The sequence below is a fragment of the Accipiter gentilis genome, chromosome 16, assembly GCF_929443795.1.
Source record: "Accipiter gentilis chromosome 16, bAccGen1.1, whole genome shotgun sequence".
NCBI lineage: Eukaryota > Metazoa > Chordata > Aves > Accipitriformes > Accipitridae > Astur > Astur gentilis.
Genome location: NC_064895.1, coordinates 2,125,573 through 2,150,512, shown reverse-complemented (window position 1 = coordinate 2,150,512; position 24,940 = coordinate 2,125,573). Strand labels below are relative to the sequence as shown.

The 24,940-nt window shown below is 69.3% G+C and overlaps 4 protein-coding genes across 5 annotated transcripts; 3 read left to right on the top strand and 1 right to left on the bottom strand.

Moving 5' to 3' along the window:
• Positions 1-927: 927 nt before the first annotated feature.
• PRKAG1 (protein kinase AMP-activated non-catalytic subunit gamma 1) lies at positions 928-4,894 on the top strand. Its single transcript, XM_049819122.1, has 12 exons — positions 928-1,025; positions 1,157-1,223; positions 2,001-2,104; positions 2,352-2,433; positions 2,513-2,571; positions 2,682-2,727; positions 2,855-2,909; positions 3,014-3,140; positions 3,518-3,683; positions 3,836-3,873; positions 3,997-4,143; positions 4,239-4,894. Exons 1-12 carry the CDS (start codon positions 1,020-1,022, stop codon positions 4,335-4,337), a joined length of 996 nt encoding a protein of 331 aa, XP_049675079.1. The 5' UTR covers positions 928-1,019; the 3' UTR covers positions 4,338-4,894.
• Positions 4,895-14,539: 9,645 nt separating this feature from the next.
• WNT1 (Wnt family member 1) lies at positions 14,540-16,496 on the bottom strand. Its single transcript, XM_049818695.1, has 4 exons — positions 16,369-16,496; positions 15,797-16,050; positions 15,315-15,580; positions 14,540-15,055 (listed from the first exon to the last, which is right to left on the bottom strand). The coding sequence occupies exons 1-4, from the start codon at positions 16,467-16,469 to the stop codon at positions 14,567-14,569; spliced, it is 1,110 nt and encodes a 369-aa protein (XP_049674652.1). The 5' UTR covers positions 16,470-16,496; the 3' UTR covers positions 14,540-14,566.
• A 115-nt stretch (positions 16,497-16,611) lies between these two features.
• On the top strand, positions 16,612-18,870 carry LOC126046663 (basic proline-rich protein-like). Its single transcript, XM_049819357.1, has 2 exons — positions 16,612-16,782; positions 18,439-18,870. Exons 1-2 carry the CDS (start codon positions 16,612-16,614, stop codon positions 18,868-18,870), a joined length of 603 nt encoding a protein of 200 aa, XP_049675314.1.
• Positions 18,871-19,714: 844 nt separating this feature from the next.
• Positions 19,715-23,057, top strand: ARF3 (ADP ribosylation factor 3). 2 transcript variants are annotated; one of them, XM_049819138.1, is made up of 5 exons: positions 19,715-19,821; positions 20,868-21,057; positions 21,174-21,284; positions 21,412-21,536; positions 22,051-23,057. In XM_049819138.1, exons 2-5 carry the CDS (start codon positions 20,910-20,912, stop codon positions 22,210-22,212), a joined length of 546 nt encoding a protein of 181 aa, XP_049675095.1. In that variant the 5' UTR covers positions 19,715-19,821; positions 20,868-20,909; the 3' UTR covers positions 22,213-23,057. The 2 variants fall into 2 exon arrangements, with proteins under 2 accessions (XP_049675095.1, XP_049675094.1); XM_049819137.1 differs by having other exon boundaries at positions 19,727-19,821; positions 20,846-21,057.
• The last annotated feature ends 1,883 nt before the right edge of the window (positions 23,058-24,940 follow it).

The following is a 24,940-nucleotide window of genomic DNA, read 5'->3' as shown; positions in this document are numbered from 1 at the left end:
CCAACCTCCCTCACCCTGGAGGGGGACCCCAGGATTGGGGGGATCCGGGACCTCTTAACGCACAAACGCACGGCGTGGGGGGGACAACACCCTCCTGTCCCTAAGGGGGGGGTCGAAGGGGATTTGGTGGGCCCCCCCTACCCCCCCCTCCCCCCAATTTGTCCCGTGGTGGGGACGGCAAGGGGCAGAAGGGGGGGCCGGACAGGGCCGGGGCGATCTTTAAAGCTGCTTCCGCAACTCGTCAAAAGCTGCAAAAAGGTTTAAGGTAAAAATGTTTAAAGAAAAGGAGAGGAAGAAAAAAAAAAAAAAAAAAAAAAAAAAGACAAAAAAGCGAGAGTGGGGGTGGGGAATGAGAAAGTTTTAACAGAAAATATACGAGAAATTTAACTTTCAGAGCTGTACATAGCCGGGGCGTGTAGAAATCCCGTTTTTACCAATACCGAAACCACTGGATGTTATTTTAAAATAAAGCGCGTGAGAAGCCAGGCCGCCTGCCTCCCTCCCTGGGCCGGGGGGGGGGGGTCGGGGGTCCGGGGAGGTTTGGGGGGGTCCGGGGGGGGTTGTTAAACCCTCCCAGTGGGTTTAACCGAGGACAGCCGGGTCCCGGCTTGGCACTGGGGTCTGTGTCCCGTAAGCCCCCCCACCTCGTTCCCCGATTTCTTCGGAGGGGGCCTCTGTGTCTGTCGTGTGTCGTCCCCCCCCCCCCCAAATTGGGGGTCCCCCCCCCCCTCCCCCACGTCCCCCCCTGGGCTTGTGACCCTCCCTCAGGGCACCTTGAGGTTTCGCCCTCCCGTCTCGGGGAGCCCATGTCGTGAGTGTCCCATGTCGTGAGTGTCCCGTGTCGTGCCCCCCCCCCCCCCCGCAGGCCACCGTGACCCGGCGGGAGGGGAAAGGTCGCCTTGCGGTCACGAGTCACGTGGGTCGGCGCGCTTCCGGTCACGTGGGAGGCGTTGACGGAAGTGGGTGCCAGGCACCGGGCGGAAGTAGGGTGGTGGCGGCGGCGGGACGGACCGGGGGCCATGGAGGTGTGTGTGTAAGGGGGGGTTGATAGCGGGGCCGGGAGGGTGGACGTGGGGTTACCGGGACCGGGAGGGAATGGGGCCGGGGTAAACGGGACCGGTGGTCGTGGCCCGGCCCGACCCATGTCTGTCCGCAGGATCCCGGTCCCGGTCCCGGTCCGACCGCAGAGAGCCCGGTGGAGCTGAGCCCCCCGGGGCTGGAAGGTGATACTGGGACTGTCTGGGGGGGTTCCGTAGTGTTGGGGGGTCCCGGGACTGGGAAGTGCTGTGTACATTCAGGTGTTCGGGGTCTGTAGCGGCCTTGGGGGTCCCTGTCCTGGGCTTGGGGGGTCCCGGGGTGCGTGTCCCAGGGTTTGGGGTGTCCTGGAGCCTTGAAGTGGATGTCCTAGGGTTTGGGGTGTTCCAGGGCCCTGGAGTGGGGGGTGTCCCAGGGTTTGGGGTGTCCTGGAGACTTGAGGTGGATGTCCCAGGGTTTCGGGGGTCTCAGGGTTTAGGGTGTTCCAGGGCCCCAGGGTGTGAGTCCCATGGTTTGGGGTGTCCTGGAGTCTTGAGGTGGATGTCCCAGGGTTTGGGGTGTCCTGGGGTTTGGGGTGTCCTGGAGTCTTGAGGTGGATGTCCCAGGGTTTCGGGGGTCCCGGGCTTTGGGGTGCTTCAGTGCCCCAGGGTGGGGGGTCCCGGGGTTTGTGGTGTCCTGGGGTCTTGAGGTGGATGTCCCAGGGTTTGGGGGGCCCCGGGGTTTGGGGTGTTCCAGGGTCCCAGGGTGAGAGTCCCAGGGTTTGGGGTATCCTGGAGTCTTGAGGTGGATGTCCCAGGGTTTGGGGTGTCCTGGGGTTTGGGGTGCTCCAGGGCCCCAGGGTAGGGGGCCCCAGGGTTTGAGGTGTTCTGGGGTCCTAGGGTTTGGGGTGTCTTAGGGTTTGGGGTGTCCTGGGCTTTGGGGTATCTCCTCGCTGCTGGCAGGCACCTTACACTGCCTGTCCCCAGGGGAGCCCCACCATGGCGCCTACACCACCTTCATGAAGTCCCACCGCTGTTATGACCTGATCCCCACCAGCTCCAAGCTGGTCGTCTTCGACACTTCCCTGCAGGTGGGCCGGGGCCAGGGGGGGCAGGTTTGGGGCTGGGGGGCCACAGAACGGGGACCAGGCTGGAGCTTGGGGACTTAACTGGGATCAGGAGGTAGGTTTGGGGTTGGGGGACGGTCTCAGGGCTCTTCACCCACCCTGTAAGGGTCTTGCAAACTGGGGCAGAGGGACGTGGCCTGCCGGGGCGGTCCCCACTGCCCCACAGGGTGCCCCGACCCTCCCATGATGTTCCCCATGTCCCCGGCTGCAGGTGAAGAAGGCTTTCTTTGCGCTGGTCACCAATGGCGTGCGAGCTGCCCCGCTGTGGGACAGCAAGAAGCAAAGTTTCGTGGGTGAGCGAGCAGGACCGGGAGTCACGGGGGGCAGTGGGGGGCTGGCGGGACCCCGCTCATCCTGCCCGTCCCCCCCCAGGCATGCTGACCATCACCGACTTCATCAACATTTTGCACCGCTACTACAAGTCACCCATGGTAAGGATCGGGCACCTGCACAGAGTTCGTCCCCGCAGGAACCCGGGGTCCATCCTCTGCCTGCCCTGCGCGCAGCCACGGTTGATCCCGGTTTTTCTCCTTGCGCCCAGGTGCAGATCTACGAGCTGGAGGAGCACAAAATCGAGACGTGGAGAGGTGAGAGGGATCGCTGCCAGCTGCCTCCCGCTCTCCCAGACCTGCTTGGGGTGCCTGTAGCCCTACGGCTTTGCACCCCGTCTGCCCGTGGCACTGCCGGTCCCTTCAGCGTCATCTCTTCCTGCAGAGGTCTACCTACAAGACTCCTTCAAGCCGCTGGTCTGCATTTCCCCCAACGCCAGGTACCCCCGTGCTGTGGGGAAGGGCGCGTCTGGTGGTGGCACCTTTGGGTGTGAGGTTGGGGTCCAGGCAAGCGTAAATTCCCCCTTTCCCTTCTGCCCCGCAGCCTCTTTGACGCTGTCTCCTCCCTGATCCGGAACAAGATCCACCGCTTGCCCGTCATTGACCCCGATTCGGGGAACACGCTCTACATCCTCACCCACAAACGCATCCTCAAGTTCCTTAAGCTCTTTGTAAGTCCTGTCCCCGTTCCGTGGTGGCGGCAGGGGCCGCCCTGAGACGAGCTCAGCCCAAGGTGTGCCAGGTACTGCCGGCTCCGGGGCACTGGGGTGGGTGCACCTTCGGTGCCTCGTGGCGTATTGTGGGTGCTGGGGGGCCCCCAGGTCTCTGCAGGGACCCCGTAGCCCGTCTCTGCCGCCCCTGCCTGCGCCGCCTCTGCTTGGGGCTCCCCCAGACCCTGCTCCGCACCCAGCGCTCTTTGCTTTCACTCCTAGGACTGCAGCCCAGGTCCCCCACGAGCCGGGGGTGGCTGGAGCCGGCAGCACTGCGGGACCTGGGGGGCGGCAGGTCAAGCCAGCGTCAGCACTGTCCCCCTCCCCGTCCCCTGCAGATAGCAGAGGTCCCAAAGCCTGAGTTCATGGCCAAGACGCTGGAGGAGCTGCAGATCGGCACCTACAACAACATCGCCGTGGTGCGGACCAGCACCCCCATCTACGTGGCGCTGGGCATCTTCGTGCAGCACCGCGTGTCCGCTCTGCCGGTCGTTGATGAGTCGGGTAAGGACAGGGCCTGGTGCAGGGCACAGCGTGTGCTGGCTGTCCCCAAACCACCGGCTCGGGCTCCACATCCTTTCCAGTGTACCGGGGACCAGCCGTACGGAAACCCAGCACCATAGGTGCCTCTCACAGCTGTTTTTTTTCCTCCCTAGGGCGGGTGGTGGATATCTACTCCAAATTCGATGTTATTGTGAGTGCTGGGGGGTCTGTGAAGGTGGGGAGGGGGCAAAGCCTGGGCTGCGGGGTGGGGACTGTAGGGTGGTGGGGGCCACGCAGGACCCAGCTCCATCCCCAACACCTCTTCCTACCCCAGAACCTGGCAGCCGAAAAGACCTACAACAACCTGGACGTGACAGTGACGCGGGCGCTGCAGCATCGCTCCCACTACTTCGAGGGCGTCCTCAAGTGTTACAAGCACGAGACGCTGGAAACCATCATCAACCGCCTGGTAGAGGCCGAGGTAACCTTTCCCCAGGGCACCAGTGGCAGGCAGGGGTGGGCTGGAGTCCCAGAGCCGGCCTCAGCCCCTCCCTGTCCCCGTCCCCCCCCTCCCAGGTTCACCGGCTGGTGGTGGTGGATGAGAGCGACGTGGTCAAGGGGATTGTCTCTCTCTCGGACATCCTGCAAGCCCTGGTCCTCCCGCAGGGCCCCTGAGGCAGTGAAGGGGTGGGGGGGGATTCAGCCCCTCCCGGTGCCCCCGTCCTCCTCTCCTGCCATGCCGTGCCCCCCCGGGCTGGTGGGGATGCCCGGGGTGGGGACCCCACTCACCAGCAGCGTCCAGCAATAATCTCCAGCCGTGGGGTAGCCCCACACCGCCCCAGCTCTTCCTTGGGCGGGGAGAGCCCGCGGCTCCCCCCGTGCCGCACCCTGCGCCCCAAGGCCATGTTGGCCCGGCTGGCGGGGTGCTGGGGGCAGCCTCTGACCGCCCCCCCTGGGGTGCAGGGCCGGGTTCAGCCACCTCCGGGCCAGGGCCGTTCGCTGTGTGGACCCTCGTCCTCCTCACCCCATGCCCCTCTCCCTCACCCCACCCCACCCCACCATGGGGTTTCACTGAGTTTGGTTTTAATCGCCCTCACTCAGCTCTATCTGGCCTGGGGCTGCCCTCCCCCCCCCGGGCTTCCCCCCCACTTTCCACGGCCACGCTCCCCGCTGGGCCGCGTCTGCACCCGCCACCGCTTCGTGTGTGGAGAAAAATGGCGAATAAACACAGACCTGGCACAAACTCGGCCTCGCCGCGGGGCACGCAGGGGGCACCGGTCGCTGGTGCTGAGGGAGGGGGTGCCCAGAGAGGGGGTTCGGCCCCTCCTGCGGGAGAGAGGGAATCTGCTGAGCTCGCCCAGACCCTAAATCCCTGTTTGTTCCGCTTGTGGCTTTTCTTAAAAGGCCGGGATTGGGGACAGGACAGGGATGGGGACCCGGCGGGACGCGGGGACCCTCCCGGTGGTGGCTGCGGTGAGTGGGGGGTGTTGGGGCAGGGGCTGGGGGAGGCTGGAGGGCAACGCTGGTGGGTTGCTGGGGTCCCCGTAGGGTGCTGACGGGGGGTCACCGGCAGCCCCGACGCCTGGCTTCGCTGCCGGTGCCGCTCGGGGGAGGCGCGAGGCCCGGCCGTGCTGAGCGCGGCACATTCCCAGCTGGGGGGGAGGCCGAGACGTGGCCCCCGCCACCACCACCACCACCAGCTCCCACCAGCGCTGGGGTCCAGCACAGGGTCCGGCGCAGCAGTGCGAGGTGAGAGCCGGGGGTGCGTGCCCGTGGGACCTGAAGTGGGGGGGATAGTTGGGGGGGGACACCCAGTGCTGTACCGGGGGATGGTGCCGGTGCTGTTGCCATGCCGCCGCCGGAGGGTTGCTAAGCTCCGCTCGGAGCCCGCGTGGGCTGCAGCGTTCGGTGCCAAACCCGGCATCGCTTCGCTTTGTCGCAGGGGGGGAAGGGATCCCGGGGGGGGGGAGTTGGTGGGGTGGGGTGGTGGTGGTGGTGGTGGGGGGGGGCACCCCCGGGACGGCCGGCAGGGTCCCCACGGTGTGCCAGGCTCCCGGCTGCCGGGGCTGCCCCCCCCCCCCCCCCCCCCAGCCCCGTGGGTTTGGCATCGTGCCCCACGGCCACCGGCCCGGTGACCACCGAGCAGGACGCGGGGGTCTCCGAGGGCGCACGTGCGGCGGTGGCCGCCCACGTGGGCGAGCGGGCGCGTGGCTCCGCCGAAGCTCCGGTGAGCGTTCGGCTGCACGGTCCCCCCACTCCCCGGGCCCTCCACGGGGGGGACCCCCCCGATTCCCTGGGGCTATGCTGGGTGGTCCAGAGCGGGGCGCGGGGCGCCTGCGGATCTGCGAACGGACCAAGCTGCTGCTGGTGGAGATCGACACGGTGGCGTGTTGCAGCCCGGCCGCCGGCATGGCCGCGGGGTGCCGGCCCGCGCCCCCCTGGACCTACCGCCGCATCGCCGGGGAATACGCGTGAGTGGGGACGGGCAGGGTTGGGGGGCGGTGGTGGTGTGGGGGTGTCCATCCTGCGCCCTGGTCCCCACCCGGGCGGCCCCTTCCCAGCCCTCACGTCCCCCTCTCTGTCTTGCAGGTACCTGGAGAAGCGCTTCGTGGCGGAGCTGGCCCCCCCCTGGCCCCCGGCACCCCCAGTTCCCCCCCGGCGCCTGCAGGACTTCGCCACCCCACCCCCCCTGGGCCGGGAGACCCGGCCCCGGGCACCCCTCACCCGCTGCCCCCCGGGACAGCCTGAGGGGACGGGGGGCAGCGGACCCCGGGGCCGGCACCCGCCGTGTGCCCCCCGTCCCCCGCTGCCAGGGGGTAGGTTGGGCCCCCCCAGCTACGAGGCCCATATGCAGCGGGTGCAGGCGGCCCACACCCGCCGTGGGGGGCCACCCCCTTACATCTCGCCCCCCGCCTATGACGCTCCCCACCGCACCCTGCAGTTCCGGCCCCCCTGGGGACCGCGTAGCCCCCCACCCGCACCCCGGGGCCGTGGGGCTGTGCTGGGGGGCTGGAGCCACACGCTTCCCCGGGCGGCCACCGAGGCCGGGCACCGACGGCCCCGTGGGATGCAGTCGTCCCCGGGGGGGCCCGGCACCCCCCGCCACAGCCAGACGCTGCCGCGGGCAGCAACCGGCCGGGAACGGGTCCCAGGACGCGGCAGAGGGCGGCGAGGAACGGGGGGGCACGTACTTATCGACGCCACCCGTGTGGTGGTCCGGGCCCAGTACGTCCCCCCACCGCAACGGCAGCAGGTCCGCTACGCGGGGGGGTCCCCAGGGCCCACTGCCCCCCTATGCGGCAGCCCTCCTGCGGCCTCCGGGGCTGTCACCCCACCGGCAGCACCCTCACCCCCCCGGGACCCCCCCGGCAGCCCCCGCAGTCCCTGGCGGAGCCCGGGTGGCTGTGGGGGTCCCCGGGGCCGGCCCCCCCCTCGGCGGCCGGTGCTCTACGCCCAGGCGTTACGCGAGGCCGTGTCCCGCATCCGCCGGCACACGGCTCCCGACTCCGACTCGGAGGCGGAGGGGGGCGCGGGGGGGTCCCGGTGGCGGCACTGCCGCGACGCCTGCGCCTACAGCAGCAGCAGCAGCAGCCTGGAGAGCACCGGGGCCCCCCCGGGGGCCACCAGTCCCCCCCGGGCCTGAAGGGTGGGGCCTGTGGGGGTGTGGTGCCCGAGGGGTGGGGCTTGGTGGGGTGTGGTCCAGGTGGGGTGGGGCTTGGCAGGGTGTGGCCTTCGGGGGGCGGGGCTCAAGGCTGCGGTTCCCGTGGGCAGACCCCAATAAAGGCTGCAGGATCCCCGGTGTGCTGCGTCCGCCCCTTGTGTGCGTGTGGTGAGGGGGGGGCCCTGACCCCCTAAAAGGCCCCATCACCCTCCCCTGCGCCCCCTCCACCACCCGAAACAGGACCCAGGCATCCAGACAACCCTCCCTGCCGCGGTCCTGGGGTCAGTCGGAGGTCCCGGCGGCCACCGCAGCGCATCACGGCACGGGTGGGACGTGCCAGCCACCCCCCCCCCCCCCCGGGTCCCCCGTAATGAGTAGGTGAGCGCAGCAGGTCTGGCCTGGGGCCACCGGCCCCACGTCATGGCCGGGGGGGGACCCCGGGTGAGTCACCGGAGGGGACCGTCCCCCCCCGAACGGCCACCACCTCTTAGTCACACTGGGGGGGGGGGGGGGGGGGGAGGATCCCCACGGCCAGAGGAAACCGCACAAATAACGTGTCCAATTTGCACGTTATTTAAAACCGGCTCCTCCTCCGCCCCCCTGAGCGACCCTGTCATTATCCCGGTGACACCGGCCGGGAGGTCACGGCGCGGGGCAGCCGGCGCAGCGGGGGACCCAGGCGTGTGGGGCCTCCCGCGCCCTGGGGGGGGGGCCACTCGTGGGACAACCCCGGGGCCACGTCACCCCACGCGTCCCCGTCCTGGTGCGTGGCCTCGGGTGTCCGGCGTGGCACCGGGGTCCCGCGTCTGGGCCTGACCTGAGCCGTGCCGGCGACCTCAGCCCACCGCGGCACGGCTGCGGTCCTGTGGCACGGCACGGTCTGCACGGCTCAGTGTGGCTCGGTATGGCCTGGCGTGGCACGACGTGGTCTGGCATGGCACGACATGGTCTGGCACAGCCTGGCTTCGCATAGCCTGGCACTGCTTGACACAGCTGAGTGCTGCCTGGCATGTCGTGGTATGACCCAGCGTGATTTGGCACATCTTGGTGCAACTTGGCATAGCCTGGCACAGCTCAGCATGGCTTGGCACAGCCTGGTGCAGCTCGGCACGGCCAGGTATGGCTTGGCATGGCACAACACAGCCTGGCACGGCTCAGCATGGCACAACACAGCTTAGCACAGCCCAGCAAAGCCTGCAACAGCCCAGCATGGCTTGGTACAGCCTGGTACAGGTTGGCGCAGCCTGGCATGGCACAACACAGCCTAGCAAAGCCTGGAACAGCCCAGAACAGCTCAGCACGGCTTGGCACAACCCGGTGCAGCTCGGCACCGCCAGGCATGGCTTGGCATGGCACAACACAGCCTGGCACGGCTCGGCATGGCACAACACAGCCTAGCAAAGCCTGGAACAGCCCAGAACAGCTCAGCACGGCTTGGCACAACCCGGTGCAGCTCGGCACCGCCAGGCATGGCTTGGCATGGCACAACACAGCCTAGCAAAGCCTGGAACAGCCCAGAACAGCTCAGCACGGCTTGGCACAACCCGGTGCAGCTTGGCACCGCCAGGCACGGCTCGGCATGGCACAACACAGCCTGGCACAGCTTGGCCCAGCCTGAAAGAGCCCAGAAGAGCTCAGCACAGCTTGGCACAACCCGGTGCAGCTCGGCACAGCCAGGCATAGCTTGGCATGGCACAACACAGCTTGGCACAGTTTGGCAGAGCCTAGCAAAGCCTGGAAGAGCCCAGAACAGCTCAGCACGGCTTGGCACAACCCGGTGCAGCTCGGCACAGCCTGGCACGGCTCGGCATGGCACAACACAGCTTGGCACAGCCTAGCAAAGCCTGGAACAGCCCAGAACAGTTCAGCCCAGCTTGGCAAAGCCTGGCACGGCTCAGCACAGCCCGGCACAGCTCGGCACGCTGCCCGGCGTGGCTCGGGGTGTCCCAGACGCGGGGGAAGGCGGCGCGGCCCTTTCCGTGGGCTCAGCTCCTGCCCAAACCCCTCCCGCTCCCCGCTGAGAAAATCACCTTCTAATTCGGGCTGCGCTGGCGCCAGCGCCGCCCCCACGGCCCCCCCCCCCCCCCCCTTCCCACCGCCCCCCAAAACCCACCGCAGCCCCAGGCCGGCCCGGAGTCCCGGGGGGGGGGGGGAGCGAGCAGCCGCGGGGGTGCCCACGCGTGGGACCGGGGGGACACGCGTGGGACCGGGGGCTGGGGGGGGGGGGCGGGGGGGGGTGTCCCGTCCGGGACCGGTGCCCCCTGGCCCGGGTCGCCGTCCCTCCCGTCGCCGCCAGATGTCGTCGTGCAGCCGGTGACCGGGGGGCACCGGGGGTCTTGGCCGGGGGGGACGAGGGGGACACGAGGGGGAGGACACACGCACCACCCCACGCTGGGCATGGCGCTGCCCCTGCGGGTCCCAGCCAGGACCCGGGGATGGACACGGCCACGCGTGTGCCGGTGTCCCCAGAAAGCCGTGACCCACGCGTGTCACCGGGGCCGGTGGTGTCCCCAGAAAGCCATGACCCACGCGTGTCACCGGGGCCGGCGGTGTCCCCAGAGAAGTTGTGGTCACGCGTGTCACCAGTGCCAGTGGTGTCCCCAGAGAAGTTGTGGTCACGCGTGTCACCGGTGCTGGTGGTGTCCCCAGAGAAGTTGTGGTCACGCGTGTCACCAGTGCCGCCGGTGTCCCTAGAGAACCGTGACCGTGGATGCACCGGTACTAGCGGTGACCCACATGTGCGGCTGGCGGTGGTCCTGTCCCCCCAGAACGGTGACTCCGGCACGCCCGTGCTGCCGGCCACGCCACCGCCACACGGTACCGACCGTGTCACCGGCCTCATCCCACCGTGCCAACCGTGTCCCCGTAACACGGGTGACCCCCACGGTGCCGGCTCTGCCAGGCCGCGCAAAGAAGCCGGTGGGAAGAAGCTGGGGGGGGGGGTGGTGGTGGTGGGATGTGGGGTGTGGGGGTGAATGCGGCATTGTTGCGCGGGGTTGGAGTCACAGATAATTACCTCAATTAGTTACAATGGCAGAGTAATAAATACAGGCTTAGCGGCTCCTTCCCCACTGCGGCTTCTCAGATTAATCCAGCCCGGGCGAGCGGAGCTGAAAAGAGTGATGGACAATTCATTAAACTCACCGAATGCCGCACAAGGCACCCGTGAAGGCCGGCGTTAGCCCCCGGCGGCTTCGGCTTTGTCCCTAATTGTTCGTCTCGGGCATTGGTCACCTATCGGGGAGTGGGTGACGGCGACGGTCCCCCCGGGGTTGGCATGCCCGGGGGATTAGAGGCCAGGCCTGCCACGGTTGCTGGGCGCTTTGGCCCCGCGTTGGAGGAATGCGGCGGCGGTCCTGGGGTGGGGAGGGAGGTGGGGGGCTGGGGGGGGCACGGGGGGGGGGGGGGGGGGGGGGCGGCCGGACAAGCCGGGAGCTGGTGGGATGTGGGTCCGCGTCGACCCGAGGCGAGGGGAGCCGGGATGGGGTTGCGCCGCTGGGGATGGATAATGGGGGACGGGATGGGGATGGTCCCGCAGGTGGGCTGGTGTCACTGGGCAGCTTGGGCATGGCTCCGTCCCTCTGTCCTGCACCTCTGGGCATCGCTCTGTCTGTCTGTCCTGCGCCCCGGGCACTGTCCTGCACCTCTGGGAATGACACTGTCCCTCTGTCCTGCACTTCTGTGTGCCACCCTGTCCTTCTGTCCTGAAACTTTGGGCACTGTCCCGTCCTTCTGTCCTGCACCTCTGGGCTTGGCTCTGTCCGTCTGTCCTGCACCTCTGGGCACTGTCCTGTCCCTCTGTCCTGTCCTTCTGTGTGCTATGCTGTCCCTCTGTCCTGCACCTCTGGGAATAACACTGTCCCTCTGTCCTGCACTTCTGTGTGCCACCCTGTCCTTCTGTCCTGAAACTTCGGGCACTGTCCCATCCCTCTGTCCTGCACCTCTGGGCATGGCTCTGTCCTTCTGTCTTGCACATCTGGGCACCGTCCCATCCCTCTGTCCTGCACCTCTGGGCATGGCTCTGTCCTTCTGTCTTGCACATCTGGGCACCGTCCCATCCCTCTGTCCTGCACCTCTGGGCATGGCTCTGTCCTTCTGTCTTGCACATCTGCGCACCGTCCTGTCCCTCTGTCCTGCACCTCTGGGCATGGCTCTGTCCTTCTGTCTTGCACATCTGGGCACTGTCCTGTCCCTCTGTCCTGCACCTCTGGGAATGACACCGTCCCTCTGTCCTGCACTTCCGTGTGTCACCCTGTCCCTCTGTCCTGCACCTCTGGGAATGACACTGTCCCTCTGTCCCACACTTCTGTGTGCCACCCTGTCCTTTTGTCCTGAAACTTTGGACACTGTCCCGTCCTTCTGTCCTGCGCCTCTGGGCATGGCTCTGTCCTTCTGTCCTGCACCTCTGGGAATGACACCATCCCTCTGTCCCGCACCTCTGGGCACTGTCCTGTCCCTCTGTCCTGCACCTCTGGGAATGACACTGTCCCTCTGTCCCGCACTTCTGTGTGCCACCCTGTCCTTCTGTCCTGAAACTTTGGACACTGTCCCGTCCTTCTGTCCTGCGCCTCTGGGCATGGCTCTGTCCTTCTGTCTTGCACCTCTGGGAATGACACTGTCCCTCTGTCCTGCACTTCTGTGTGCCACCCTGTCCCTCTGTCCTGCACTTCTGTGTGTGCTGTCCTGTCCCTCTGTCCCCCACCCCCGGGCAAAGCCCCCCCCCCCAGCCCTGCCAGGGGTGCCCAGCCAGCAGCAGGCCCTGCTTGTGGCCACCATCCAGCTGTTACCCGGCTTCCCAGATGTGACGGGCTGGCGCAGGGCGGGACCATCCTGTCCCTTTCCCTGTCCCTGTCCCTGCGCCGGCCCCGGTGCTGCGACAGCAGCTATTTCCAGCGCCCGGGCGTATTTGTACAAGCCGGGGAGGTCTGCACCCTGCAGCTGGGCGCCCGCCCCGCTCCCGGGGTGCCCCTGCCCGCCCGGGGGTCGTGGCTGCCCGAGATGCCCGGCGGTCACTGGCACTCAGGAAAAGCTGAGTAACAGAGGTGACTTATAAGAATGTCATTATCTATATTCCTGACTCGCTACCGCAGGAAAACAGGCTATTTTCATGCCCTGTGCGTGTGCAGAATTTAGCAGGCAGATAACTCCTGGCAGGCGGGAGATGCTCGGAGGGTTATTTCGGGCTGTGTTCCTTTCCAGTCGTTTTTTCTCGCATTTCTTTATTTTATTTCGCCACGCCAGGCTGTTTTTACCTTGGCACGGACAGCGGGGGCCCCCGGGTTTTTTCCCCCCCTCCCTCCTCTGGGTCTAAACATCAACTTTTCCACTATCGGCTCCGGGGGATATTTTGGGCGGTGGTAGCATCATCCCGCAGCCTTTTGATGTCACGGAGCTCCAGGGGCCCCACGAGGTTCCCGGCTCCGGCCGCGGGGCAGCCCAGGCTGCGGGGACCCCCACTGCGGGCGGGTGCTGGTGGATTTGGGGGTCTCCGGACAGGGACGGTTCCCTGCCCACTCCCCATGACTGGATGTCACCGTGGCCCTGTGGTTCGCCCCGTGCTTGACGTGGGGACAGGGGTCGCAGCCCATCACTGAGGTGTGGAGTTACGGTGCAGAGGGTGTATGTGGGCCCCATGCTCACCCCAGGGAATGCCTGTCCCAGGGGGATGCCCACCCCGATGGGATACCTGTCCCAGTGGGATACCTGTCCCGGAGGGCTGCCCTTCCCAGGGCTGCCCATCCTGGGGCTATCCCCATCCCTGTGGGATGCTTATCCCAGGGGAAAGCCCATCCCAGGGGGATGCCCCTCCCGGTGGGCTGCCCACCCCAGTGGGATGTCTACCCTGGTGGGATGCTCACCCTGGTGGGATGCCCATCCCAGTGGGATGACTGTCCTGGGAGGATGCCCACCCTGGTGGGATGCCCATCCTAGTGGGATGCCTGTCCTGGGAGGATGCCCACCCCGGGGGGATGCCCACCCTGGAGGGATGCCCATCCCAGGGGGGATACCCGTCCCGGTGGGATGCTCACCCTGGTGGGATGCCCATCCTAGTGGGATGCCTGTCCTGGAGGGATGCCCATCCCAGGGGGATACCTGTGCCAACGGGGCACCTGCCAGCCGTGAAGCTGCACCCCACCTTTACCATGGCCTTTCTCTGGCTGCAGCCAGACCCCACACATGGGTGTGGGGCCGCGTGTGGGGCCAGTGGCTGATCCTGGCCCCCCCTGCCCCAGCCCCAATAACCTCGGTGCCCTCCCTGGCCCCCCTCCTCCCCCAGAGCCAAGGGGAGCCGTCAGCCCTGGCCGGGAGCGGTGATGGACGATGCTCATTCCCTGTCTGCCGTCTTGTACCTCCCGTGGCCGCTCCCAACGCCCGGCCCCGGCGGCACCAGCTCCACCGCCCCGGCAAATTCCAGCGCCGGGGATGCCGCAGCCCAGGTGCCATGGTGATGGGCGCCCCGGCCATGGGGATGGACGTCCCGGCCGGGAGCGGCGGCAGGGACAGCTGGGCTGGAGACGGGCACAGCGGGAGAAAGAAGAGGGTCTGCGGGGAGGGGATGATGGAGGGGAGGGGAGGGCAGAGAAAAGGAGTAGGAGGATGGACAGACAGACGGCTGGAGGGGCTGATGGACGTGGAATGGGGAGGTGAGCGGATGGAGAGGTGATAGACGGATGGACAGAGCGGATGGATGCGGGCAGCGGAGGGCAGCGGGGGCCGGCTGCCCAGCCCCGTGGTTTGGGGGACATTGCTCTCCCCTCCCCGTAGCTTGTCCCCTCCCTCCCCAGCCCCCCAGAAACAAATCGGGGCAGGACTGATAAAAATATATCCTTTATTCTTCTCTAAAGGCTATCAGTAAAACCTGTAACAAAGCATCATTATTATTATTATTATTATTAATTATTATTAATTATTATTATCTTTCATTATAAAAAACAGGGCCTGGGGCCAGCGAAGCGCGGGGCGGGGGCGGCATCAAACTGTCCACAATAAATATTTTATTTACAGTAAGAAAGGGGACCCCGCAGAGCCAGAATGGCCGAGGAGGCGGCCGGGAAGGTGCGTGGCACCGAGCCCACCCAGGCTGGCTGCTGGCCCTGGGGCGGTCGCTCTACCCGGAACGGGACGGGGGTCCCTGGGGCGCAGCCACACGCCCACCCATGGGCGCCTTCAATCCAGCTGGGCACCCGTCATGGGGGGTGGCGCAGACCCCCTCCGGGGCTGGGCAGGGTGGTCCCTGGGGGGCTCACAGGCACTCATGCAGCACCTGGGTGTTGGTGCAGTTCAGGCAGCTGACGTGGCAGCACCAGTGGAAGGTGCAGTTGCAGCGCTCGGTGACGCGCTGGGTGCGCGTGCGGTACCCGCGCCCGCAGCACAGCAGCTCGCACCCATCCAGCCCCGGCGAGGAGCTGTTGCAGAAGCGCCCGGCTGTGCCCGCCGTTCCCGTCTTCCCGCTGTAGGTGCAGAAATTGGGTGACTTTTCAAAGTAGACGAGGTCATGGGGCGAGGGGGGTTTGTGAGCCGGGTTCTCGGGCTCCAGGTGATGCAGCTCGACCCGCGACGCCCTGTTGCTGCCCTTGTTGCCGTAGATGACGCGGGAAGCGCCGTCGAAGCGGTCCTTCAGGACGTCACCCACGGCGCGGAAAGTGGGCAGCCGCATCCAGCACGTGCGGACGGTGCAGGAGCCCGACATGCCGTGGCACTTGCACTCCTGGCGCATCTCTGAGAAGACCGTCTGCAAGGTTGGGGGGGCGGGGAACGGGACATGGGGTGCAGTGAGCAGCCTGGGACCCCCCCTGGGGACCACCGTGCTCCCTCACCCCACCTCCCTGCAGCATCACATCATACTCAGCCTGCCCAAAGCCAGGCAAGACACCCCTCTCCAGCAGTTCCCAACCCTTGCGTGGGGACAAGCTGGGGGTCTCGGTGGCAATGCCCATCCCCGTGTGTGTGTCGTCCCCCCCGGTGTTGCCCGTGGCCCCCCCCGCCCTCACCATGCGTCCGGCCTCGTTATTATGCAGGTTCATGAGGAAGCGCAGGTCACGGCCCTTCTCACTGGAGTCCACAAACTCCCTCCCAAAGAGGCGCCCGAAGTCGATGTTGTCGCTGCAGCCCCCCCAGTGCCAGTCAGGCCCCCCAGGACCGCGGCGCCGGTAGTCACAGGTGCAGGACTCGATGGAACCCTCCGAGCAGGACCGTGCCACCGAATGCGTCACGCCGGCGCTGGTGATGGCGAAGATGAACGCCGTCTCCCGGCAGCCTGAGAAGGGGAGCGGGGCCTCAGGGTGCTGCCAGGATGGGGAGGGGGCACCCGTCGGCAACCCTCAACCCACAGCCACGACGGGCTGGGGATGGGCTGGGGGCCGGTGATGCCCCGTGGTGAACCGGGGGTGCTTTGCCAAGCACCCCAGCTTGAGGGTGCCGTGGAGGGGGTTCGGGGAACCCCGCACCGCCTCCCACCGCCCCGCGGCCTCACCCCGGTTGACGATTTTGCCGAAGATATTGGGACCCTGGGAGGTGGGGCAGTTCCAGCGGCGGTTGCGGAATTGCCACTTGCACTCCTTGATGGCGGTCTGGAGGCCGGAGCTGACGCTGTGCAGGATGCCGGGGTTCTGGCGGATCAGTTTGCGTTGCTTGCGGCTCAGCAGCTGCAGGCTGGGGTCCAGCACCAGCTGCACGTTCTTGGAGTCGGTCAGCAGGTTGGTGGACGAGGCCACGTTGATGATGCCCCTGCGGCACAAGCGGGGACGACGATCACCGGGGAGGGATCCCCAACATCCCGCTCCCCACCTTAACCCTCCCGGGCGGGGGGGGGGGGGGGGGAGCCTGACCCGGTTCCTCTCTGCTACCGGAGCATCCTCCTCCCCGGGCATCCCCAGCAGCCGGTACCCACCTGGGGGTCACAGCTCCGTGTCACATCCCCCCCCCCCCCCCCAGATGCACCTGCGCACCCCATCCTTGGGTACGGGGCAGCCTCCATGGGTGCCAACCCCTCTCTCCCTCCCCTCAACCCCTTCGGTGCCCCGGTGCCGGTCCCGGTGGACTCACCACCACCTCCCGCTGTTGTTCACCGCCAGCGTGTTGGAGAGGGAGGAGAGGGCCAGAGCCCAGAGCGCCCGGAGCGCCAGCCCCAGCGCGGCGGTTCTCATGGCTCCGGCACCGGGAGGCCCCGGCAAAGTGCGCGGGCGAGCGGCCGCCGGGGTATTTATGGTGCCGAGGAGCCCCCGGCCCGGCCGCTACATCCACGCGTGTTTCCGGACGCGCGGGGCGCGGGTAGGGCGGGCGACTCCGATGAAGGCGGCCGTGGGAAAGAAACGGGGAGCGCCGGGTGGACGAACCGCTACCGACGCCGGCACCGGACTGCCAAACCGGTGCCCGGTAGCCGGGGTGCGGCGTCGGGAGTGCGGTACCCGGCTCTCCTTCGCCGGTCCCCGGAGCGCGGCGTCGGGCTGTCCGTCCGCGGTAACCCCCGTACCGCTAGTCGGCTGTGTCCGTGAGCTATACCCGGTCCCGGTATTCGGTACCCGGTCCCGGTGCTCGTTGCTCCGTGGGCGGTACCAGGCGATTCCCCGGGGAAACGGGTACGGTTGGACTCGGTTCAGTACGGTGGGTGCGCAGCGCTCAGCACCCGGGAGCATCTTCCAGCCCCTTCCCTCTTATAGGGGCGGCGCGGAGGGTCCCCATGGGCCGGTCCCACCGAGCGGGGCCTCCCCGCGTCCTCGCCCTAACAATGGGGAGCGGCGGAGCCGCGGCACCTCTTATGGGGCGGCCGGAGCGGCGGCGGCGCCGGGCCTGTCCGTCACGGCCCGGATTAGCCCGGCGGGTGGCTGCTCCCCGGCCCCGTGCCCAGAGAACGGCCGGAGAGGGGGGGGGGACACGACACGGGGGGGGGGGGGGAGGCGGGGGGAACCGGCAACCCCCCCCCCCCCCCGCCACTCCCCGCCACGCCCGGTCCCGCCGCCCCGCGTACACGTTCTACCGGTCCCGGGAAACCGGTAGGGTCTGGGAGAGCTCCCGGTACGAGGAGGAGCAGGTCCCGGGATAGTTCCCGGTGCACGGAGGGAGAGGGGGATGGGGATAGCCCGGGATCTCCCGGGATAGCCCGGGGGGAGTGGAGTGTGACGGGATTTCCCGGGATAGCCCCGGGCGCACGGGAGGGGCAGAGGCCCGGGACAGCCCGGGGCGCACACGGGGATCACGGTCCCGGGACAGACCGGGGACACCGTCCCGGGACAGCCCGGGTTTGGGAAGGGAGGACCGCGGACGTGCAGCCCCATCCCGGACAGCGGGACCTCCGGGGCTGTCCCGGTCCCCCGGTGCCGGTCCGGAGCCCCCGGCCCGTCGGTACCGGTCGGTGCCCGGTGAGACGGGGCGGCCGCGTCCTCTCGGGGCCGGGCCGGTTGTGGACGAAGCCGAACGGACACCGACCCTGCACCCCGGGGACCCACCCCCCCCCCCCCCCACTCCGCCCCGCGAAGGTGCCCGTGGGCGTCCACGATATTTGTAACCCCCGTGGGTGCGACACGGCCCCGGGGAGCCCGGTCTGGGCCAGCACCGACCGTCGGAGGGAGAAACCGGGGGGGTGGGGGGGGGGAGGGGATGGAGGGGATGGGCAGGGGGGGGTGTCGGGGTTGGGGGGGGGCCTGGCGTGCCCACGGTCAGGCCACGGTGACAGCGGACCGGTGCTGACACGCGTCTGGGGGGGGGGGGGGGGGCGGGGGGGGACACGCGAGGATCTGTCCCTGTTGTCCCCCCGCTCGGGGGGGGGGGGGGGGGCACGGTTGGGCGGGTGTGAAGTCTCCGGTGCGGGGGCCGGGGGGGGGGGGGGGTGTAATCCCCCCGCGGCGGTTTCCCCGGACCAGTCATGCGGGGCCGGATTAGCCCCCCCCTCCCCCGTCACGGCCCGGGGCCGCCGCTCCCGATTTTAATTCAAGGACGGACAAAGCCCCGGGGGGGGGGGGGGGGGGAGGAACGGGGACGGAGGAGGGGAGGAAGGGGGGGGGGGCGGGGGGGGTGTCGCCTCGCACCGGGCACCCCCCCCCTCAACCCCAACACCCGCACATCACCCCCTCCCCCGACCCGGGAGGTGACCGGGGACCGCCCCGGGGTTTGCTCCAGCCCGGCGGCTCCCGCCCCGGTTCCCGGCCGGCCCAGGCGGTGTCCGCGCCCTCGGGCCGCCGCCCCGTCGGGGCTCCCGGGGCTGAGGTCAGCGGCCGCGGGGAGGCCCCCGGGGCGCGGCCGGGAGGGCCCTGCCCGGGGCCGTGCCACCAACGGCGGGGGCCCAAAAACGACCCCCACCCCACCCCCCCACCCCCCCCCTGCGCCCCGCTCCGTCCCCGGACCCCCCCCCCCACACCCCGGCCATCCCGGTGTCCCCCCGCTTCCCCCTCCCCCCCCCCCCCCCCCCCCCCGCCGCCACGCAACTCAACGGCGGCCCCGGGGGGAGCGATGCTCGGGAACCGGCAACCCCCCACCACCACCACCACCACCACCCACCCTCCGGCCCCGGGGTGTCCGTGGGAGCCCGGCGGCGCGGAGCGGCTCCGGTAACCGTCGGGGCGGCCGGTACTGCCGGTGTCCCCCGGATCGTCCGTCCTTACCTGCCCGGGGCGAGGGGGGTGGGAGGGGGGGGGGGGGGGGAGGGGGAAAGGGGGGGAACGGGGGGGACCGCTCGTCCCGTTCCGTCCCGTCGCACCGAGCAAGGATGGAAGGCCGGACGGACGGACGGACGGACGGACAGCAGGACGGACAGAGGGACGGACGGACAGCGGGACAGCTGGGCGGATCGAGGGGGGGGGGGGGGAAGGAGGGAAGCGGGGGGGGGGGGGGGGGGCGGGAACCGGGGGTGCCCCGCACCCGTTGTCAGGCCCTGCCCGGTCCGTGAGCACCGGGCCGGCCTCGGTACCGCCGGTACCGCGGGGGAGGGGGGGGTCCAGCCTGGCATGGGGGCCGGGACCCCTGTGCTTGGGGGGGGGGGGGGGGGGGGGAGCACCCTTGGGACCCCCATGCGGTTATTGGGGGTCCCCTGCCCCCCCCCCGTGAAGCACAAGGCACCCCCCTCCTCACCATGCCCCCCCCCCATCCCGGTGCTCTGCCCCCCCCCCCATCCCGGTACTCAGCCACCGGACCCCCCCCCCCCCGCTCCCCTCCCCACCATCACACCCTCCCCCCCCCCCCCACTGCTGCAGCCGCTGCCATGGAAACGGCTCGCGGCTCTCGCGAGCTCGCCGCCCCCCCCCCCCCCCCGCCTTCTCCCCCGCCCCCCCCCCTCCCCACTGCCGCCTTCCCCGCGCGCGCCCCCGGGCCCGGTGCGGGCGGTGAGGGAGGGGGGGGGGGGGGGAGGGCGGGAAGCGGGAATAGGGGTTGGGGGGGGGGCCGGGGGGGGGGGGGGGGACACACCGGGCGCTCTCGCGAGATCGGCGCGATCGGGCCTCCGCTTCCGGCGGCGGGAGCGGTGCAGAGTCAGCTGCGGGCGGGGGGCGCCACCGGTACCGGCACCAGGTGCGGGGAAACGGGGGGGGGGGGGGGGGGGGGTCGGTCCGTACCGGGAGAGGGGGAGGGGGGGGTGTTGTGTATGAGCGGGTGCACTGCACCGGGGGGGGGGGGGCACCGCACCGGTGGGGGGGTGGAGGGGGTGCGGGGGGGGGGGGTGGGTGGTGTACGGTATGTTGGGGGTGCGGAGAACCGGAGGGGGGGGGGGGGATTGTACCGGGGAGGGGTGATGCGGTGCAGCGGGAGGGGCTCGGGGTACCGGGGGGGGGGGGGGCAGCGCCTGTGGGGCGGTGCGGCGGGCGGGGGCGGGGGGCGATGCGGCGGGGGGGGGAGCGGTGCAGCGCGGTGGGGGGGGGGGTGTGTGGAGATTTGGGGGTGCGCAGCAATCCGGGGTGGGGGGGGTGGGGGGGAGAGGTGCGTTGGAGGGGTGCAGGGTGAGCGGGGGTGGGTGGCTACCGGCTGCGGGGGGGGGGGCCGGGAATTCGGGGGAGCGTCGCGCCGAGGGGCTGCGGGGGGGGGGCGCGGGGGGTGGGTGGCAGCCCACGGCCGGGAGGGGCGCGGTGCGGTGCGGGGGGGGCGCTGGGTCCGTGTGTTCCCCCCCCCCCCCCCCAGCCTTGCCGGGGAGGCTGCAGAGTTGGGGGGGGGTGGGGTGTATGGGCTGGGGGGCACAGGGGGGGTGTCAGGGCTGGGGGGGGGGCTGTGGTCCCACCGAGGAGAGGTCTGTGCCTCAGTTTCCCCCAGTGCAGAGCTCTGGCCTGTCCCCTTGGAGGGTGCAGCTGGGGGGGGGGGGGTGGACATCCCCAGCATGGCCTCCCCCCCCCCGCGTTGAGCTGCATGGAGGGGCAGCCCCCATGGAGCGTGTGGGCCCATCCTCGGACCCCCACCCGGGGTCCCCTGGAACCCTTGAATCCCCCCCCCCCCCCCAGGCCATGGGGGTCCCCGATCCCCGCAGTTCCCCAGAGCGCAGGGGATCCCTGGAGCCCCGCAGCCTGCCCCCACCCCCCAGTTCTCAGGGCCAACCCCCCCAGCCCAGCACCTGCCCCGTGCCCCCGCAGGATCCGGCCTCGCCTGCGGACGGAGCCAGCGCCGCCGTCACCATGGGCAACATCTTTGGGAACCTGCTGAAGAGCCTGATCGGAAAGAAGGAGATGCGGATCCTGATGGTGGGGCTGGACGCCGCCGGGAAGACCACCATCCTCTACAAGCTGAAGCTGGGGGAGATCGTCACCACCATCCCCACCATAGGTGTGCGAAGCGGGAGGGAGGGGGCGCTGGGCAGGGACCCCTCACCATCAGGGCTCCTTGAGAGGGGGCTCGCGGCCCCGCGTGCCTCAGTTTCCCTCCGCTGGCGCTTCCCGCAGGGTTCAACGTGGAGACGGTGGAATACAAGAACATCAGTTTCACCGTGTGGGACGTGGGTGGGCAGGACAAGATCCGACCCCTCTGGCGGCATTACTTCCAAAATACCCAGGGTAGGTGTCGTCGTGTCCCCCCGCACTGCCGGGGTCGCAACGGTGGGACGAGGCTTGCCGGGGAGCGGGGCGGCCGTGGGGCCGGCCGGATCCTGCGCTTCCAGCAGCGTCCGCTCGCTGTCCCCAGGGTTGATCTTCGTGGTGGACAGCAACGACCGGGAGCGGGTGAACGAGGCGCGGGAGGAGCTGATGCGGATGCTGGCAGAGGACGAGCTGCGGGACGCCGTCCTCCTCGTCTTCGCCAACAAGCAGGTGGGGCTGGGGTGGGGGCAGCCCCCAGGGCAGGGCTGGGACCATCCCTGGGGCGTCGGGGCTGGCGTCTGGGTGCTTGGGGCAGGAGCGTGCCCATCCCCGGGGTGTCGGGGCTGATATCTAGCAACGCCCGTGACGGGACCATGCCTACGTCTGTGGCGTCGAGGCTGGTGTCTGAGACACCTCACGGCAGGACCTCGGCCATCCCTGTGGCATCGGGGCTGCCATTAAACAGCCCCTGTGGCGGAGCTCTGCCCATCCCCGTGGCATCAGGGCTGGTGTTTAATACTCCCTCTGGCCAGACCATGCCCGTCCCCATGGCACCAAAGCCTTGGTGTCTCACATCCCCGTGGCGGGCCGGTGCTGCTCCCCACAGCACGAGGGCTGGCGCCAGCCCCTGTGGTGATATAGTGCCCATCCCCGTGGCATCGGGGCTGGCATCAACCCCCGCGGCGGCACGTGACGCCCATCCCCGTGGCGTCGGGGCCGGTGTGCGACCCCGTCTCTGTCCTAGGACCTGCCCAACGCCATGAACGCGGCGGAGATCACGGACAAGCTGGGGCTGCATTCCCTGCGCCACCGTAACTGGTACATCCAGGCCACCTGTGCCACCAGCGGGGACGGGCTCTACGAGGGCCTCGACTGGCTCGCCAACCAGCTCAAGAACAAGAAGTGAGCGGGCGGCCGCTGGCCCCGGCCCCCACCCCGTACCCCCGGCCCCCCCCCACCCCGGGGCTGTGCCAGGCCCCCCCCGGATGCCCCCTCCCCGCCCCGGTTGGGTTTTGCTTTCTTCTGGCACCGGTTGCTGTGGGGTTTTTCGCCTTTTTTTGGGGTCTCCTCGGTTCCCCTCGGATCTCGTGTGTGCGTGCGTGGAAATATAGCTATATATAACGTATTTGGGGGGGCGGGGGCGGAGCCCTGGGGAGCGGGACGGGGGACGGGGGCTGCCTGGGCGCTGCCCTGCCCGGGGGGGCCACGCCAGGGCACCCCGTCCCCGTGCATGTCCCTGCACCCCCTTGCCTTCCTCTGGACCAAATGTGGGGGCAGCGGGGCCGCGGGGGGCATTTGGGACCATACACACCTCCTCCTCCTCCCCGCGCCCCCGCCCCAGCACACCCTCCTGACCCTGCGTGCCCCCCGGGGGTCCCACACGTCCCCGGCCCCCCCATGTCACTTCGAGGCAGGTCTCCTCCCTGCAGCGCGACCCCCACGGGGAGAGGCACAGGGCTGCCGGGACCCCCATGGTCCCTGTGGCCGTGTGTCCCCCCCCCCCACTCCAGCCGCCTGCACCCCAACCCCATGCCAGCATAGTGATTGTATGTCCCTGCCCCTCACGGATGGACGGACAGACGGCCCCGTACTGTACCCCCTCCCCTCGGCACCGTATTTATACCCCCGGTCTGTGCTTGGTGTGACGTGTCGCTGCGGCTCTGCCCCGTCTGGGAACGTGTGTACTCGCCCCCCCTCCGCGCCTGAGACGGTGGGTGACCCCCGGCCCCCCCTTGGATATTAAACATGTTTTATGTAGCGCTGCCCCACGGCTCTTCTTCCGCAGCCGCACACCCCCCCCCCCGGTGCGGGGGTCCCGCGGAGGGGGACGGTGATGGACAGCCCCGGGCTGGTTTTAATTAGAAAGAGCTTAGCGGGGCGAGGGGGGCTGGCGGGGGGGGAAGGGGGGGGCCCCCCTTCCCAGGCTCATCTTTAGGGGAATATTGGATGAAATGGTAAATCCCATTAGCGCTAATCCCAGCCGGGACGTGGGGACGGTGCCAGCGCCAGGATGGGCGTGAGTGGGGCTCAGCCCCCTGGTGTCACCACCACCACCACCCCCCCCCATGGGCCAGGGGACTGGCTAAGTCCTGTTTGGGGACAGCGCTGCTGTCCCCATCCCTATGTCCCCTCTGGTGGGGACTGGGGGGCTGTTGGCCCCCAAGACATCCCCCCCCATCCCGTGCCGGTGACACCGAGCCGAGGTGCGCGGTGCTGGCTGCCTGGGTTCCTCCTGGGCAGGGGAGCTGGAGTGGGGGTAACTGGGGTTCTCTGGTGGGCTGGGAGCCGCGAAGCCGGCACCGGCACGTTCCCACCGGTCGGGCCGGCAGCTTTGTCTGGTTGGGGCCAGCCCGGCGCTGACCCGGCAGCCCTAATCCCATTAGTACCCCAGCCCCCAGCCGCCAGCCCGGCTTCCCCACCTCTCGGCAACGGGGGCTGGTATGTGGGTGCACCAGTGGGGCTGACGTGCCGATGCCGTCGTCTGGGAGCTGTACCGGGGCCTGTGCCGGCACCACCGCCAACCGGACCACCGCCACCGTCAACAGGGCCATCGTAGTCGGCGCAGGGTGAGGGAGTTGGATTGTCCCCCCATGTGCCAGTGTGAGCCCCCCACCCTGAGCCGGGGCTGCTCCCGGTATTCCTGGGCTCTGCTACCTGCGCCGGGGGCTGGTGCCCCCCAGGCACAGGGATGTGGGGGCTGTGGGGCAGGTTTGGCCCCGCAGAGGACCCCAGCCCAGGGCTGGGCCCTTCACTCCGGCTCCTTGCTGGTGAGGGGGTCACCTTCTCTTGTCCCACGTGGCTGGGGTGGGGGCTGGAAGGGGTGCTGGGGTGCCAGGAGAAGGGATGCTTTTCACCCACTGGGTGCTGGGGAAGGGTGCTGGACCCTGGTGGGTGCTCGGGAAGGATGCTGGGCTCAGGTGAGTGCCAGAGAAGGGTCCTAGCCTCGGGTGGGTGCTGAGGAGGGGTCCTGGACGCGGGTGGGTGCCAGGGAGGGGTCCTGGACCCGGGTGGGTGCCGGGGAAGGATGCTGGACCCGGGTGGGTGCCGAGGAGGGGTCCTGGACCCGGGTGGGTGCCGGGGAAGGATGCTGGACCCGGGTGGGTGCCGAGGAGGGGTCCTGGACCCGCGTGGGTGCCGGGGAAGGATGCTGGACCCGGGTGGGTGCCGAGGAGGGGTCCTGGACCCGCGTGGGTGCCGGGGAAGGATGCTGGACCCGGGTGGGTGCCGAGGAGGGGTCCTGGACCCGCGTGGGTGCCGGGGAAGGATGCTGGACCCGGGTGGGTGCCGAGGAGGGGTCCTGGACCCGGGTGGGTGCCGAGGAAGGATGCTGGACCCGGGTGGGTGCCGAGGAGGGGTCCTGGACCCGGGTGGGTGCCGGGGAAGGATGCTGGACCCGGGTGGGTGCCGAGGAGGGGTCCTGGACCCGGGTGGGTGCCGGGGAAGGATGCTGGATGCGGGTGGGTGCCGAGGAGGGGTCCTGGACCCGCGTGGGTGCCGGTTTCTCCAGGCTTTGCTGCCGCCTGCTGGTACCGAGTCCCGACGGCGCCGGGACAGCGGGTGCTGCACCCAGCCGGTGCCCTGGGACGAGCCCTTCCTCCCGGACCCCCCCTACCCCGGGCCGGGGCAGGGACGTC